Source organism: Echinops telfairi, unplaced genomic scaffold (assembly GCF_000313985.2).
Source record: "Echinops telfairi isolate 266 unplaced genomic scaffold, ASM31398v2 ScPeMD7_7424;HRSCAF=8462, whole genome shotgun sequence".
Lineage (NCBI taxonomy): Eukaryota > Metazoa > Chordata > Mammalia > Afrosoricida > Tenrecidae > Echinops > Echinops telfairi.
Window position 1 is genome coordinate 82,024,140 of NW_022111324.1, and position 17,077 is coordinate 82,041,216.

The following is a 17,077-nucleotide window of genomic DNA, read 5'->3' on the forward strand; positions in this document are numbered from 1 at the left end:
GGACCCTGGGGGGCTCCAGCCTGTTGAGAAGGCTGCCCATAAGCTCTCTCCAATGCCTATTGGCCTTGGGAGCCTCAGGCCAAACCCAAATGTCTGCTTGCCTCCTCTCTCATTCCTTCCACTCCCACTCAAGTTTTCCTCAGGATGAATCAGGATGGGGCCACGGAGAAACCGCTAGGGATAGGCTTGGCCATGATCGCTTGGAGATGCCTGTATGCGCCGTGGGGTCAATCCTGTATGTGAAAACGAGTCACGTGTGTAAAAATGACTGCTTTGGGGAAACCCAGGACCCAGGACGACAAGCAAGCTCAATCTTGCAGGTATCTTCCCTCACCTGGGAGTAAAGCTGCCCGGAGACCTATTGTGAGGAAATGTGGAATTGTTCAAGGGTGCCCTGATGGATGGGACAGTGTGACCTGCGTGTGGCTGCAGGGCAAGGCTTCAGGCATGCCTCAGAAGGACGTCTGGCAATCTGCGTTGGCAAGGTCACAGCCTGGCAAGCACTATGGTGCTCTGCACCGTGGGGCTGCCAAAGAGGCAGAACCAACTCACCAGCAGCCAGTTCCACAGAGCTACCGAGTACTGACTGATGCAAGGGAAGCCAGGGTGCTGTTGATGGCGAGGACTAATGTACATCCAGCAGCATGCATGGAAGGTCTCCCTGTTAATTCTTCTTTTGAGCTTGGATCAGATAAGGGCCGCATAGTTACCCATGAGGTGCGACTGCAGTTTTTGTACCACCCGCAAGCCCAGGCCCTCAAAATCCTTCTAAAAGGATGGACACAAAAGCCGTGTCCCTGGGTGAAGGGAGACACCCGTCAGTGGAAGACATGAAAAAATAATAACAATTTATAAATGATCAAGGGTTCATGAGGGAGGATTAAAAATGAGGCACTGATACCAAGGGCTCAAGTAGAAAGAACATGTCTTGAAAATGATGATGGCAACAAATGTACAAATGTGCTTGACACAATAGATGGATGGATTGTGATAAGAGCTGTATGAGGCCCCAATAAAATTATTTAAACCCCCCCACCAACAAAACCTGTACCCATGAAACAAGGAGACACCCAAGAAGCCAATCTGGCCCACAGTGAAAGCTTTCAAGATGTGAAAGAGGGTGGGTCAGGGTGGTGAGGGTGAGGGTGGGCATCCTGGAATGTTGTCTTGTGGCCTGAGGTTGATGCTCAGTTCCAATCCCACACACCAGTCACTGAAGAGAAGTTTCTGGGAGAACCAACAGGCTGAATTGATGGAAAATGAGGAGCCGATCCAGTTACCACCAGGCCTTCTGAGCGCTTTGGTGCCTCATCTAGGACATGCTGAGAGGAACTCTTTAAATCATCTTCAAGGCCCCCCTCTTGGTTCCTGGTCATTAAGGATGGCCAATGGCTGTTGCTGTCAGGTGCCATGAAGGTGGTTCTGACTCATTGGGATCCTATGAACAAAAGACAGAAACATTTCCTGGTCCCGCACAATCCTTACCATCGTTCTTATGCTTGAGCCTATTGTGGCAGCCATCTCATTGAAAGCCTTCCTTTATTTGCTTGCCCTCTACTTTACCAAGCATGATGTCCTTTTCCAGGGACTGGTCTCTTTTGACAGCATGTCCAAAGGACGTGAGAAGAAGTCTTGCCATCTTTGCTTCTAAGGAGCATTCTGGCTGTACTTCTGAGACAGGTTTGTTTGTTGTCTTGGCAGTCCCTGGTTCTTTCAATGCCAGCACCATAATTCAAAGGCATCGATGCAAGGCTGAAGAACAGTCTCCTGTATTTGATGTCCAACTTTCACGTGCATATAAGCCATTGATAGTACCATGGAATGAAGCAGGTGTACCTTAGTCCTCACAGTAAACTCCTTGTTTTCAACACTTTACAGAGGTCTTGGGCAGCAGTTTACCCAGTGCAATTAGTCATTTGATTCTCTTGACTTCTGTTTCCACGAGCATCGATTGTGGATCCAAGCAAGAAAAAAATCTTTGACAACTTCAATTTCTTCTCCATTTCTCGTAATGTTACCTATTGTCCAGTTGTGAGGATTTTGTTCCTTTTTAAATTGAATGGTAAGCCACACTGAAGGCTGCGATCCTTAACCTTCATCAGCAAGTGCTTCAAGTCCTTCACTTTCAGCGAGCAAGGTTGTGTCATCTGAATATTGCAGGTTGTTAATAAGCCTTCCTCTACTCCTGATACCACCTTCTTCTTCATAGGTATAGTCCGGCTTCTCTGATGAATTGCTCAGCCTGAAGACTAGTGTACTACACACTCTAAAGATCAGATTAGACATCAACACATATTTATTGAGATCTTCTCTGGGACATATGCTGAATCTCTGTGACTTGGCATTTATTAGAGGGCACCTACCTGAGGCCCAGCACACAACAGAAGGAAAAACCGCCCAGTCCTACACCAGCCCCACAATCATAGTTATGCTTAAACTCCCCGTTGAAGCCCTGAGTCAATTCATCTCCTTGACTATCTCCCTCTTTTTCTCAGAGCCTCTACCCACCATGATGTCCTTTTCTGGGGCCTGGTCTTTCCTGAGAACATGCCCTAAATCTTGCCATCTTTTTTTCCTAATGAGCATTCTGACAGTACTCTCTCTAGGACAGATTTGTTTGTGTTTCTGGCAGTCCATGGTACTTTAATGTTCTTTGCCAACACCATAATTCGAACACAGCAAATCTTCTAAGGTCTTATTCCTTGTCCAGCTTTCATATGCACATGACATGACTGAAAATACCACGGCTTAGGTCAGATGACCTAACACTTTCCAGAGGTACAATGCTGCAAAGTTGCCCAACATTATATGTAATTTCGTTTCTTGATCGTTTGTTGTATGAGCATTGACTGTGCATCCAAGTAACATGAAATCCATGACAACATCAATCTTCTTCCACTTATGATGATGTTGTCTATTGGTCCAATCATGAGGGTTCTGGTTTTCTTAGCATGGAGTTGAAATCCCTACTGAAGGCTTCAGTCTTTGATTGGCATTGGCTCCTGTGATAGTGTATCCTCCAGTCCTGATGGCAAGTTCTTCTTCATTTAGGGTAACTAGTTGGCTTACTTACATATAGACTGAATAAATAGGGTGAAAGGCTACAACACTGATGCACCCCTTTTCTGAATTTAATCCACACACTGTTACCTTATTCTGTTTTTCTTGGCCCACGTACATGTTCCACACGAGCACAATGACATCCTCTGGAATTCTTATTCTTTTCAATGCTACCCATAGTTTGTTATGAGCCGCACTGTTGAAAATGCTTTTGCAGTTCAATAACATATAAGCAAACACATTCTAGTATTTTCTGCTTTCAACCAAGATGCATCTGATGTCGGCAATAATATCCTCATACCAATCCTCCTCTGAATCTAGCTTGAATGCCACCATTGTTGAATTATTGTCATTAAAATGTTCCTTGTATGTGATATTCATGATATAATTTGATGATTTCCACACCCTGTCTCTTTCTTTGGACTGTGCATAAATAGGAACGTCTTCCAGTTGGCTGGCCAGATGGTTGTCTCCAAATTTCTCAGCATAGATGAGTGAGCGCTTCTAGGACTTCCTTAGCTTGTTGAACTCTTTCAATTGGTATTCCGTCAATTCCTGGAGGCTTGTATAAAAAACAGCTTTACTGACATATAATTCATGTAGCAATGGTTTAGAATATATTAAAAAGCGTTGTTCAATCATTACCACAATCAAGTTTAGAACATTTTCTTCATTCTTGTACCATTATTAGCTCCCCATTACCCTCCATCCTGCCCTGCTACAACCCTGAGGAACTATTAATCTAGTAATATCTCTATAGATTTGCCTATTCTGAATTTCACACCAAGAAAGTCATACCAAAAAACCTCAACCCCAACAACAACAACAACAGACACAGGAAAACCTCAATCCAAGTGAAAGTAGAAAAATATAAGTTGAAAGTCGGTCAACAAGGAAAACAAATAATAATATGTTAAATTTTAACCTATAGCTGCAGTAATGCACTTTCCAATGCACTCTATCTGAGGGCATGTGTGAGTCTCGGTTGACTAGAGAAACAAATTCATAGACACTCATGTGTGTAAGAAAGAGCTTTATAAACAAGAGCAATTGAATATTGAGAAAACATCCCAGCCCAGTCCAGATCAAGTTCATAAGTCTGATATTAACCCATATGTTCAGTACCAATCTATAACATCCTCTTCAGACTCACAAAACACATGCAATGATGCCGAATGCAGGAAGATCACAGGCCAGTGGGTGGGAAGTCTTGTGGATTCAGTGGTGGTGTATAAGTATCTTAGCACTGGCATGAGGCTCCACGTGGCTCCTCCAGCTCCAGGGGCTCTAGTGTAGCTCCACGTGTCTTGTAAGCAGGAAAGACGAAGTACAGAGTCTCTCTGTTTCTGGCCTCCAGTGAACTATTTAGCTCTGTGGCACCTCCAGGTGAGGTCATCAAGCTGTGACCTGATTAACAGGCTAGACTCCACCCCTTCACAAGTTGACACCAGATTATGTAACTACCACAGGGCAAGACTATTCACAGGTCTATGGTCTGAGGGAATTCATGGAGGTTTCATCTGTGTGGGAACTCTACAAATGAATATTATTTTGGGCTTTCACAGACTGGGTGCTCAGAATTGAAGCTGTAATACAATTCCTTCCTCTGATCTTGGATTTTATTATTCACAATCTTTGGATCACATGGGCTGGTGAGCTCCTTTCATATGGCCTTAGTTGACATTTCATTCAGATGACTGCTTGTTTTAAGACAACTGTTTAAAGCCCCAGACACTATTCCTTCTGGTAGCTGGGTACCATCTGATTTCTTCACCATACTTTAGCACTCATATGTTCAGTGGCTCACATGTTGCTGTGATACTGGAAGCTATACATACCATTGTTTTTTCAGATACCAGCAGAGTTACCCAAGGTGAACAGATTTCAGCAGAGCTTCCAGAACAAGGACAGACTTCATGTGGTCAAGAGTTGAGCAGGACCACATCGTAAGAATTGATCGTTCTTAGATTAGGGTTTACAATTAAGTGTAAGCTCAAAAATCATTCGTCTATCCCAAGTTTATATATATCCCTATGAAGCCTTGTCTTTTGCTAATGCCTTCAGTGCAGCTTAGCCTTCTTCCTTCAGTACCATCTTGATCACGTGTTTACCCCTTGAAATGCTTGGATGTCGACTAGTTCTCTTTGGCACAGTGATTGTGTATTCCTTCCATCTTCCTTTGATGCTTGATGCGTCTTTCAGTACTTTGCCCATGAAATTCTTCAATATTTCAACTTGAGGGTTGACTTTGTTTTCTTCAGTTCTTTCGGCATAAGATAAACTGAGCACGTTCTCCCTGTTTGCTTTTTCTAACTCTAGGTCTTTGAACATTTCCTTATAATACTCTCTTTTTCAGCTGCCCTTTGAAGTTTTCTGTTAAGCTATTTTATGTCATCATTTCTTCCATTTGTTCAAGCTATTCTATGATCAAGAGCAAGTTTCAGAGTCTCTGCATTAGTCTTTTCTTTCTGTGCTGTCTTTTAAATGCCCTTTTGCTTTTCTTTCTTGTATGATGTTCTTGATGTCATCCTAAAGGTCATCAGGTCCTCATTAGTGTTTAATGTGTCAAATCTGTTCTTGAGATGTTCTCTAAATCCAGGTGAGATATACTCAAGGCTGTATTTTGGCTCTTGTAGATTTCTTCTAATTTTTTTCAGCTTCAACCTAACTTACACAAGAGCAATTGATGGTCTGTTACCTAGTCAGCCCCTGGCCTTGTTTTGATGAATGATATTGAGCTTTTCCATCATCTGTTCACACATATGAAGTCTATTTGATTCCTATGCATTCCATCTGGGGAAGTTCACATATATAATAGCCATTTATGTTTTTGAAAAAGAGCTATTTGCAGTGAAGAAGTGTTGGTCTTGTAAGATTCAATCATGTAATTTCCATTTTTGCTTCTGATTACCAAGGCCCCATTTTCAACTATGGTTTCTTCCTCTTTATATCTAACTTCTGTATTCTAAGCACCAATAATTATCATTGCATCTTGATTGCATGTGGATCAACTTCAGATGGAAAAAAATTGGTAGAATTCTTCAATTTCTTCATCACTGGATTCAGTGATTGCTGTGTATATTTGAGTAATAGTTGAATGAACTATTAACAGTTCATCACACTATAATGGCTTGCATGTTGCTGTGAATCTGGAAGTCATGCCATTGGTATTTCAAATACCAGCAGAGTTACCCTAGGTGAACAGTTTTCAGTGGAGCTTCTAGGCTAAGAACAGACTGTAATGACAGATGGGCTGTCCACTGCTGCGGGATTAGCCACAGAAAATCATATGACCAGGGTTGACAAGCTCCACCTTAATGGAAAAGGTCTCTTAATAAAGTGCCCAAATGCCTGGCCAGAAATTAGATTTGATGAGGTGTTGAAGTAGCCGTACCTTTTACATGTCAACTGAGGATAGAGTCGGAGATGGCATGCCACCACACAGGCCATGTTCTCATGACCAGCTATGTGCTTGCATGCCTTTCCTAAATGTAAGGCATGCATACAGGGTGAGGCTCTCATGAGGGACCTGTACAGCTATGAGTAACCACTGCCTGTTCTGTTGCACACTTTCCGAGGCCCGTCCCAAGACTATGTCTCTGTAGAAAGTAGCCTGAGCAGAACACATTCTTCCGGATGAATCCTATCTGAGACAAGCCTAGCTCCCTCCCCTTCTTGGGCTGCCCAGTCTCTCAGTATCTGCATGGTTTGCTCTGCTGTGAGCGCTAACACTGGGCATCCAGGCAACTCAGTCAGCCCACTTCTTCCCCTGATCTCTGTTCCTGAAAGACCTGCTCCAGACAGCCATTCCAACCCATTCACAGGATCAGACAAATCTAGCTCAGGTTCTCTACTGTCTGCTTCTTCCCTGGCTCTCAGTTGGTAAGTTACTCGACCTTGCCTGACCCTGGCCTCTGTGTATGTTCTGGGTCTTGGATGCTCACAGGCAGCCGTCTCAGATCATCCTAGAGCCTCCAGGACTCTGGCTTCCTCCCCTTGCCATCGCTGACTGGCTTGATGGGGTGCAAGGCAGACACTGTGATGACCACCGGGTAGGGATGGAGTGTGGAGAGAGGCCAAAGCGCCTGAAGGAGGGGTGCTCCTGCTTGTTGAGGGACAGGCAGCCTAATGAGGTGACCAGGAGTGAAAATAGGGTGGACACAATCATAGTTCAGAGACAGTCTTGTCTGCTTACAGCATGGGTGACAAGCCTTAAAAATAATTTAGTTTATTTTAAATACATTAATCAAGTTGTCTGGGAAATTTGGTTTTTCAACTTGAAGTTCTTTCAGAAAGCTGCTTTGTGTGACATTAGGTATTAAGTGATTGATGAATGTCCACTTAACACAAATCAGAGCCTACAGCTTTCGCACGAATAAAGTGCTAAATTTAAAGTGAGAACTCCCTCTCAGGATGCTCACTGTAAAATTACAATTCTAGAGCTTCCTGGGGCTACTTGACCAGGTGGCTATTCCTTTTCTCCGGGAACTTCCTGCCGGAGAGGCAGAGAGCTATCAACACTGGGGACCTGCCCTGGCTTGGATCACACATTGCTAACTAGTCTTGTCGGCTGACCTGCTTGCTTCCAAGGACTAATGAGTAGGCTACTCTCGCTTCCTCTGCAATCAGCCGGGACACCCTGCCTCCCACCCAGACTCAGACTCCTTATTCCCAGCAGGCTGGGGCTGTGCGGTGGGCGTATTGTGGGTAGTGTAGACTGTGGGCGTGGCATAGCCAGGCGTGGGCGGGGCTTCTACCCAGCGGGGGGCTTCTAGCTCCTGTTGGTGGGGCTCAATGGAACCCTTGCAGTGGCTGTGCTTAGCTCGCTGCAGCGAAGCTCTTCCTGTGAGGTGCCCATGCCCTGCATCCCACAGGGTCCCAGATCCACACGTTCAGGCGGGCACGCCCCTCCTTTCCACCGCATCCTGGTGGGGCCCCAGCCTGGCCTCTCTTACTCACTGGCGAGGATGACCATGTCCATGCCCCAGAAGATGCTCATGATCCAGCCCACCATCACGATGGCCGTCAGGATCTGGATGAGGGCCGCCGCGATGTTCAGCCAGAAGACGCAGCACACGTGCCTGTCTGGGAGGTCAGTGCGGGCACCGCACAGCACAGTGAAGGCCGAGACGAAGGTTCCTGTGAGAAGCAGAGGGGAGATAGAGTGGCCAGTGGGCTCATGGTTGGCATGGGGTCCAGCTGCCCAACAGGCCTGAGATTGGCCTAAAGCAGGTAGTCTGTGGCACCCATGGTCTTGGGTCCAGGCCCAATTCTGCTCTGGTCAGACTGAATGTCCATTCTGACATCTGGTAACCCTATGTGTGTCCAAGTGGAACTGTGATGCTTAGGGGGTTCCACAAAGGTGGGTTGCTGGGTCTTTCTTCTGACACACTTCTGCTAGTAGCGAAGTGTTGACCATGCATATTGCTCAGGGGCTCCTTGCCATTCCAGTGTGGCCAGTATACCACCCTGGGAGATGGAGGACACTGTGCTGCCAGGGGTCCAGGTGGGTCCTGGACCTCTGGGAAACAGCCATCACCGCACAAATCATTTAGTCCCCTGTGAGGATGACAGACCACAGGAGGGATGGGAGAGACTGGAATCTTCCTTCCAGTCTAGGCTATTGCATCCTTGCATGGAAAATAAGGAAAGACACTGAACAGCTTGTACTGGAAAGATGTTGCACGGGACACTAAACTGCTATATCAACCTCGCTGAAAACACAAGAAAACAGTACTGGAAAAAAGGAAAAGAATAAGGAAAGAGATGTTATCCTTAATGATTTCCAAAATGTCCTGAACATCTCTGTGCCCTTCTCCTCGTGCTTGTGCCCTGGGCAGGGTCCTTCCTGGCAGACCTTGGAGCAGATGATGCCCAGATCTCTGAACTGTACTGGTCGGGCCTAGTGGGATCTGGCCGAGATCTTATTGTCAATACCTCTTTGGAGCTGTGACTACCTCAGTCTTCCTGCCTAGGAAATGGGAAGAGGGACCTAGGTTCCTTTGTATTGTCATCAGGCGAAGCCATAGGAAATTAATATTTTTATAGGTCAAGAACGTCTGAATAGCAGTGATTTCATGTGGTTCAACATCCTATGTGTGTGAACATTTGGAGCAAAAGTTAATTCTGTCCCTCGACTCAGAGATCCTTAGAGTTAGAAGTTCATGTATTCCACCAACTGTCAAAAGACAAAACCACATTGGAATGATCTCAGACTGATTGGAGACCAGTGAGTCTTTTCAAGTATCTTTGTGGTCTGCTTGTCATAAAGGGGGGCTGACTGAGAGAACTCAAGGCTTTGCAGCTATAAAAGGCTATGAAAATGAAGGGCACTGGCAAACTTTATCTGTTGGGAAGAGAGGGCAGGCCGCAGTGTTATTCAAAAGGGAAGATAGCTTCAGTACGCGAGTGGTTTGGGCCATTCCTCTCTCTCTTACCATGGCCGGCCAAAGGAACAAACAGGCCTGTCGTAGGAAAAGGACAGCCAGAATGCTCCTTTGAGGCCAGGATGGGGAGACTAGGTCTCACCTACGTGGACATGTCAGGAGAGACCAGTCCTCAAGAAGGACATATGCAGAGACAGTGACAAATAGGAAAGTCCGGGACTCGATGGATTGACACGGTAGCTATAACAATAGGCTCAGACATAAGAACAGTATTCAGGATGGTGCAGGACGGGATGGTGTCTCTTTCTATTGTGCATAAGACCACTGTGAGTTGAAACCAACTTGATAGCACCTAACAACATTACATAATATAAAACATTGTTTACACATACTTAGGAGTTAATTGTCAAAATGATTCTAGCATATTTTTATAGGAAGAGGTGTTAATAATTTCAAATCAATCCTACCTTAATAGGATTATTTAATAATAATGAGTTCTACCCAACCATAAGAGTCCCTCGTGGTGCAAACAGTTAAACACTTGAGAGCCAGCTAAATGGTTGGCCATTCAAACTCACCCAGAGGGCTGTCAATGGAAAGGCCTCCCCATCGAGTTCCACAAGATCATGGGCTTGAAAAGCCTGAAGATTACTTCTACTCTGCACTGATGGGGTCACCCGAAGTTGTAATCAACTGATGGCAACAACAAAAACTCAACCACAACCTGTTAGTTTTCATTTATTTGAATCACATGCCCCCAGTCTTAGGCATAACAGGCCCAAACAATGATGGGGCATTGGCTCAGGTCACCCTGAGGGACAAAACCAAATTAAACACGTTGCTGCCGCTCTGACTTATTGTCCCTGGGTGGTGCACACAATGTGTCCTTGGCTCCTCATTTCAAAGTTGGTGGTTGGAACTACAGTGCGGAAGAAAGGTCTGGTGATCCGCTCCTGTAGAAATGACAGCCAAGAAACCCCCATGGAGCCGTTCTGCTATCTAACACGAGGGGCTGTCAGGAGTCTGGGAGGGATGGTGTTGTTCTGATCAGTTCTAGTAAGTCATCTCTGACGCATAACAACTTTAGATATAAGAGAAGGAAATGTCCTGCCTCAAACTTGAAATTGTTATTAAAGTTTAACCCACTGTCGTAGTCATTGTGTCAATCTGTCTTATTAGGAAGTTTCCTCTTTTTAACCGACCCTCAAACTTCACCAAGCATGATGTCTTTCTCCAGTAATCCCTCCCTCCTGATGACATGTCCAAAATAGGTCAAAGTCTTGACTATCATTGCTTCTAAGAGCATTCTGGCGGTACTTCCCTAAGACGGATCTGTTTGTTCTTCTAGCCGTCCACGAGATGGTCTACATTCTGTGTAGACCATCACAATTTGAATGTAACAAGCTTTCTTCAGTTTTCTTTTTCATCGTCTAGCTTTCTCGGGTATATGAAGTAATTGAAAATATCATTACATATTGGTTATCAAAGTGACATCTTTGTTTTTTTTAACAACTTAAAGAGCTCGCTTACAGATGGTTTCACAGTACAATGTCATTTGATTCCTTGACTACTGCTTCCAGGGGCATTGTTTATTGACCTAAGAATGCGATCTTTGACTTCAGTTTAGGAAGAGTATAACAAACTCTGTTTGGTTCTGGCAGGGAAGACTTCACAGGGGAGTGACTGATTGCCAGGGGTCTGGAAAACTGCGCAGAACACATCAAGAGGAGAGAGGAGGGCATCCCATAGAGATCCCTGGAATGTGCAGCTATTATCAGGATGTAATGAGGGGCACAGCATGGTAACAATGAATGACAAGGCTAGCTTATATGTACACCTACTCCACACTTATCGGAGATCCTGTTATCTGACCTGTGGCATCTACAACAAGAATAAAATAATTACTATCTAACTAGCAAGGGAGTGAAGGTGACGTTTGGACAGAGCATATGTGGAATCCATGACAATATCTTAGGACTGCCTTTGACAGAACTCTTTGTTTCCCTTCCTGGAAGTTCCTGAGAACGCCATGCACGGGAACCCTTAAAACTCTGAGTGTGGAAACAGGTAGTAAGAAATACTGAGGCCGGCCATGCTGGCTGGTTAGGTTTCCTTCCTTTAAGGAGTTTCTAAATTAAAAACAAAACAAATCTCTTGTGATGCCCTATGTCTTCCAAAAGAAAATCCTTCTTTTGATAAGGTAAGAACTTAAAGTCCAGTATGTGTATTAATGATGTTTCTCTGGCAGTAATGAATGTCAAGGGGTGAGATGAGACTGATGCTGGCTGTAAGAGGTAAGGTTATGTGCCAACTTGGCTGGGCCATGAGTCTCCGTGGTTTGGTAGTCGTTTCATAATGTGAGTTGGCAGTTATGTGATGCTATAGTTATCCTTCTTATTGTGATCTGATGTGGTCATCCTCCAGTTTTGCATAAGGCTGATTTTCCCATAATGACTCGATCTTGGGACTTTAACGCTAATGTTGAAAATGAGGAGTACCACACTCCACAAATTTAGAACAAACGAACAATGCAACAGATGTTGGCAAGAGGCAGGTGCAGAAGCCCTGAGGGTTTTGCTTGAAGATAAACTTCCAGGCAATAGACAGCCACTGAGAAGAGTTTTAAGGTTTTAAACAGACTTATAGGATGAGATGTGAGTGATAATACAAATGCTCTGAACCAGGAGAATGAGTTGCTGTGGCTGAGGCAGAAGGGTGGGAGAAGAGACTTTGCAAAGGTCAGAGAAAGAGATGAGTAGGCTTGAAGGGAGGCCTGTAAGTAGAGGCAGGACAGGGGGTGAGGCCCTGCAGATGACAAGGAGGTAGTGTCCATGGGATTGGGTGACATCCTGGGTGCTGAGCTGTCTTGGTTGCTTGCTACTAGTGTAACACCACCACAAAAAAATATAATAGGTAGATGACTATAAAGAATAGGTATTTATTTCTCTCAATTCAGGGAGGCTAGAAATCCGAATTCAGGGCATTGATAAAAATGTCTTTCCTGATAGGTAGGCCCTAGAGTTTCTTGGCATTCTTTGGTGTTTCTTGGCATTGGTCTGCCCCTTGTATGTGTCTCTGCCGATTCTGCTCATTATATAACCCAGAAGTGATTTAGGATCTACTCTACTCAGGTGTGGCCCAATTAACATATTAGAGGCACTGTGTCCAAACATCCACAGGTATAGGCTTCAGAAATTCATAATATTTGGGGGGGGGGGACGTAGTTCATAACCCAGAGCAAGGCTGGAGAAGGGGTGGCAGGCAGAACCTGGGTTTCTGGGTGCTGAGTGTGGAGCTAGGAACCAGGGTGGGAAACCAAGAGAGGCCCCAACCTTCATCTGAAGAGCAAGCAGAGCTGGAGTCAAGGATGGGGAGCGGTCAATTTCAGGGACTCGTAATCACCGATGTGAATGATGAGGCCAGAGGGGGCTTTGTCTGCACATCCAGGCACTCGCTAATTTGTACAAAGGTTTGCTGGGCCTTGGCACCTGCTAGGACATCAGGGCCCAGCCTCCTTGCCTCTGCGACAGAGAACATCTCGGCCCCAGTGGAGATAATGCACTGTCCCATCAACTCTCCAGCTCCATGCCGGGCTGGTGAGAAGACACCTGGAATGTAAGGCATAGGCATGTGCTTTGCATGTCATACCACAGTTCTGAGAAAGGCAGGCAGTGCAGTGGGAGAGGTGCTGAGGAGGGTCCAGTCACGGCGTTACAGCAAATACAAGCCTGGATGTGCAGACAAAGCCCCCTCTGGCCCCATCACTCCCACTGTGGTCTCTGAGCTGGCCGGGGGCTCTCTCCCAGGAGCTCAGTTTGGCTGAGACAAAGACAGAGGGCCTGGCTCTCTTGGTCATGTCCAAAGGTCTTCCTTGGGTCTGTCCTTGAAGAGAATTCCCTGAGCATGGCTTTGCTGCATGCTGGCTTTGCTCTCTCTCCCACCAGCTCCTATCAGGCACAGGAAGCGAGGCAGCCCAAACGGGGGGGATTGATCCAACCCCCGTCAAGTCACGAGGGGGTGGGCACTGCTGAAACAGGAGGCAGCTCTACTCCCACGGGACAACGTGTGGGGCCTGGAAACGTCTGCCTTCCAGCTTTCAGTGTCTCACGTGTAATCTTCAGAAGGCGCTCTGTTTGGAAAGGGGATTTCAAGGCCTCTTGGGAACTCCGGAGGAGTAGGGCAGAGCTGTCTTCAGAAGCAGCTGCTCTGGAGCAAATGTGTCCCCCAGAGATCTAAGCCAGGATGTCAAGACTGGGTCCCCAGTGTCACTCGATGCTGGCGCTGCTGCTCGTCAGTCGGCATGAGACACACTTGGACACCCTCCATCATTCTGCCAGAGAAGGCTGGTGGAGTTAACACTTCAATCTTTCTTAGGGGCAGAGCTGAAAATAAGCTGCAGGGAACAGGAAAAAAATGGAAGGGCAACCTGCGTGAGACTTTAAAGCTAATGAACCCACCCAGAGGCTCCTTGGAAGAGAGCCCTGGCAGTCTGCTTCCCTCCCTTCAGAACCCACTGAAGCAGTTCTGCTTTGCACGTATGGGCGCGTGATGAGCTGGAATCGAACTGATTACCATGGGCCAGCCTCGGCCCTCTGAAGGGTCCCTTCTCAACCATCAGGGCACCAGGTACATTGGCGAGTGTGCTCAACAACACCTTCCGGGGCCTCTCTGCCAGGGAGTCTCATTCCACAGGTCTAGTCAGCATCTTCCTAGCCTTGAGCAATTACCATATCATACCAAACATCGAAAGAAAATAGAGAACTCACTACAAATTCAGACTTCTGGGCATGTTCAGTGTGGTCTTGAGAGTCAACAAGGTCAAAGTGCTCATGGTGTCAGTAAGCCTCCCTTGTTGTTGCTATTGTGATTAGCTGCTTCATGTCAGCCCCCTGATTACGGTGACCCCATGTACAAGAAGATTGGGCCACGGTGACCCACGGGGCTTCCACTGGCTGGCTTTTGCAAGTCTTTACAGTGGGTCTTTCTTCCTGGTCCACCATGGTCCGAAAGCTCTACTGAAACCTGTTCAGCATCATAACAAAATAACATAGGAACAAGCCACCACTGATAAGCAGTGGTGGCACAGGTGATCTTGAGTCAACCTCAACACATGGACACTCCATGCATAGCAGAGTAGAACAAGGCTCCAGGGTTTGCAATGGCTGATGCTTCAGAAATAGATGGTCAGGCCTTTCGTCCAACGTGCCTCTAGGAGGCCTCAAACCTTTGATTAGAATTGCATGCTCAACCATTTGCACTGCACAGGTGCTCTGATTAAGCCAGGACGGGCCTACAGAAGGACATGAGGAGCCAACACCACAGGCTCAAGTTGAAAGAAAATGTTCTGAGAATGATGATGGCAACAAATGTACAAATGTGCTTGATACAATGGATGATGTATGGATTGTGATAAGAGTTATACAAGTCCCCAATAAAAGAAAGGAAGGCCATGGCCCTCGAGGTGGCTCAGCTGGCTCCTCCTGTCAGCCTTGGGCTGTTTCCCAAGAAATGGGTCAGAAGGGGAGAGGACTTTGGAGAGTATGCAATCCTATGGATTGTAACTCGAGGTTAAAGAGAATCCAAATCCTCCCAACTGGACCAGTAGGTAAGCAACATCCTGATAAATAAGTTGTCAAGGATTTGGTCTTGCTTGGATCCACAATCATTGCTCATGGAAGCAACACTCAAGAGATCAAATGACACATTGGATAAATCTGCTGCATACGATCTCTTTAAAGGAGGTTACTTTGAGGAATAAGGTGTGGCTGACTCAAGCCAGGGTATCTTCCATTGCCTCATATGCATGTGAAAGGTGGACAATGAATAAGGAAGAATGGATGCATTTGAATTAAGGTGCTGGTGGAGAATACTGAAAGTATTATATGCTGCCCAAAGGACAAACAAATCTGTCTTGGGAGAAGTACGGCCAGAATGCTCCTTAGAAGCAAGGATGGCAAGACTTTGTCTCATGTACTTTGGACATGTTATCAGGCGAGACCTGTTCCTGGAGAAGAAGATCATGCTTGGTAAGATCTCAGCAGAATAAAAGGAGGGTCCTCTTCAAGATGGATTGACACGGAGGCTTCAAAAACGGGTACATACATAAGACCGATTGTGCGTAGAGTGCCGGACTGGACAGCATTTTATTCTGTTGGACATAGGGTCACTCGGATTGGAACTGACTCAACTAATAAGGAAAAGCCCTACACGGAGAGACACTACCGTGTCTTCAGTTTGGTAACCCTGGAGGAGAGTATAGCAGAAGTTTGCGCTAAGTGGGCGAGAAAGGTTCTGTTCAGACCAAGACAGGTGAGGCGTGCTGTGCTTTTGAGATTCAAGGGAAGCTCTGTCAGTGGAAGGGGACATTAGCACAGGGTTTGAGACTGAGGAGACCCGTGAGCCCGCAAGAGCATCTGTCTCTTCACCAGGACATGTGCCTCATCCATCGGGCAGAGTGTGCTCTGTGGACCCATCACTGTTCTGGGACTTCCTGTTCGTGCCGTCAAGGAATGCTCAAATCGATGACAGATATAAAAAAGCCAGTGGAGAACAAGGAGAGAGAAAATGGAGACAGTTCTGGTATCCCAGTCATCTTGACCACACGCAAATTCTTGAAGTCTAGCTTCATTCAGTCTCTATATCCCAGACCAGAAGCAAAAACCTGGAATCACACTCATCTTAGTGTAGTCCTTGGGCATGGCTCATCCTGCTTTTCGGCTGCCCCGAATGGTGAATGGTCATGCCATCCGCTCCTGACCAATGAAAGAGAGGGAGAAATGTGTTTAGGATGACTTAGATGTTCCCCCCACCAGAGCATCATGGGAGAAAGCGAAGGTGGCCATCTGCTTTACACACCAGACAGACAAAGGGAAACAGTTTTCTTCGGCTGTTCATGTTTTCAGATCATGTCTTAGATTTGCCTGCGGGAAAGGCTTGCTGGCAAGCACGCGGGAGTCGTCGCAAATCAATCTGCTGACCTGCCTTCAGAGGAGGGAGGACAGGAGAGCTGCTCCCGCCTTGGTCCCTTTCAGTGCCTCTAGTGTGGCGTTGGCCGATTGTCCTTCAGATGAGTTGACCAGAGCATGTCATTCATTATGGTGGCCCCAGGGGCTTGTCTCTGATGAGCTTCAAATCACGCTCTGAGCACAAGATGAACTTGGGGTGCCGGGGCTGTTGCTCCTGAGAACTGGACCTCTTAGGACACCTCTCTGAGGCCCCAGGATCTGAGCTGAGCCCAATTCAAGCCCATGACATTTCTCAGTTCTTCACAGAGGCTTGCCACTACAGATTCTGGGCTTGACATGCCGGAAGGTGAACGGAGGGGTAGAAATGGAGGGATGGGCCCGGGGACTCAGGCTGGCTGGATGTTGTGATGACTCAGCTCTGTCCTTCCCACCTTCTAGCAGGGGTGACACAAAGAGGGCTCAGCCGGGTGGAAAGATGGCCGAGGACAGCAGTGGGGGGATTTGTTGGAGGGGGAAGACAGCTTCCAGCTCCATAGCATTTGCAATCTGACAAAATCAGATTTTCACAGATGGCTAGACACTGGGATTAAAATGCCAAGGGGCTCTGCCCAAAGTGACAGCCACCAGGGACCTGCACCCAGCAAGGACCTGCACCACAGTGACCCC

The 17,077-nt window shown here is 46.5% G+C and overlaps 1 protein-coding gene across 1 annotated transcript in view; it reads right to left on the bottom strand.

Moving 5' to 3' along the window:
- STUM (stum, mechanosensory transduction mediator homolog) overlaps positions 1 to 17,077 on the bottom strand; it is a 97,522-nt gene that overhangs the window by 2,331 nt on the left and 78,114 nt on the right. Inside the window, exon 3 of the mRNA XM_045298207.1 lies at positions 8,020 to 8,199. Coding sequence (XP_045154142.1) covers positions 8,020 to 8,199 — 180 coding nt within the window. The remainder of the gene's footprint in view (positions 1 to 8,019; positions 8,200 to 17,077) is intronic.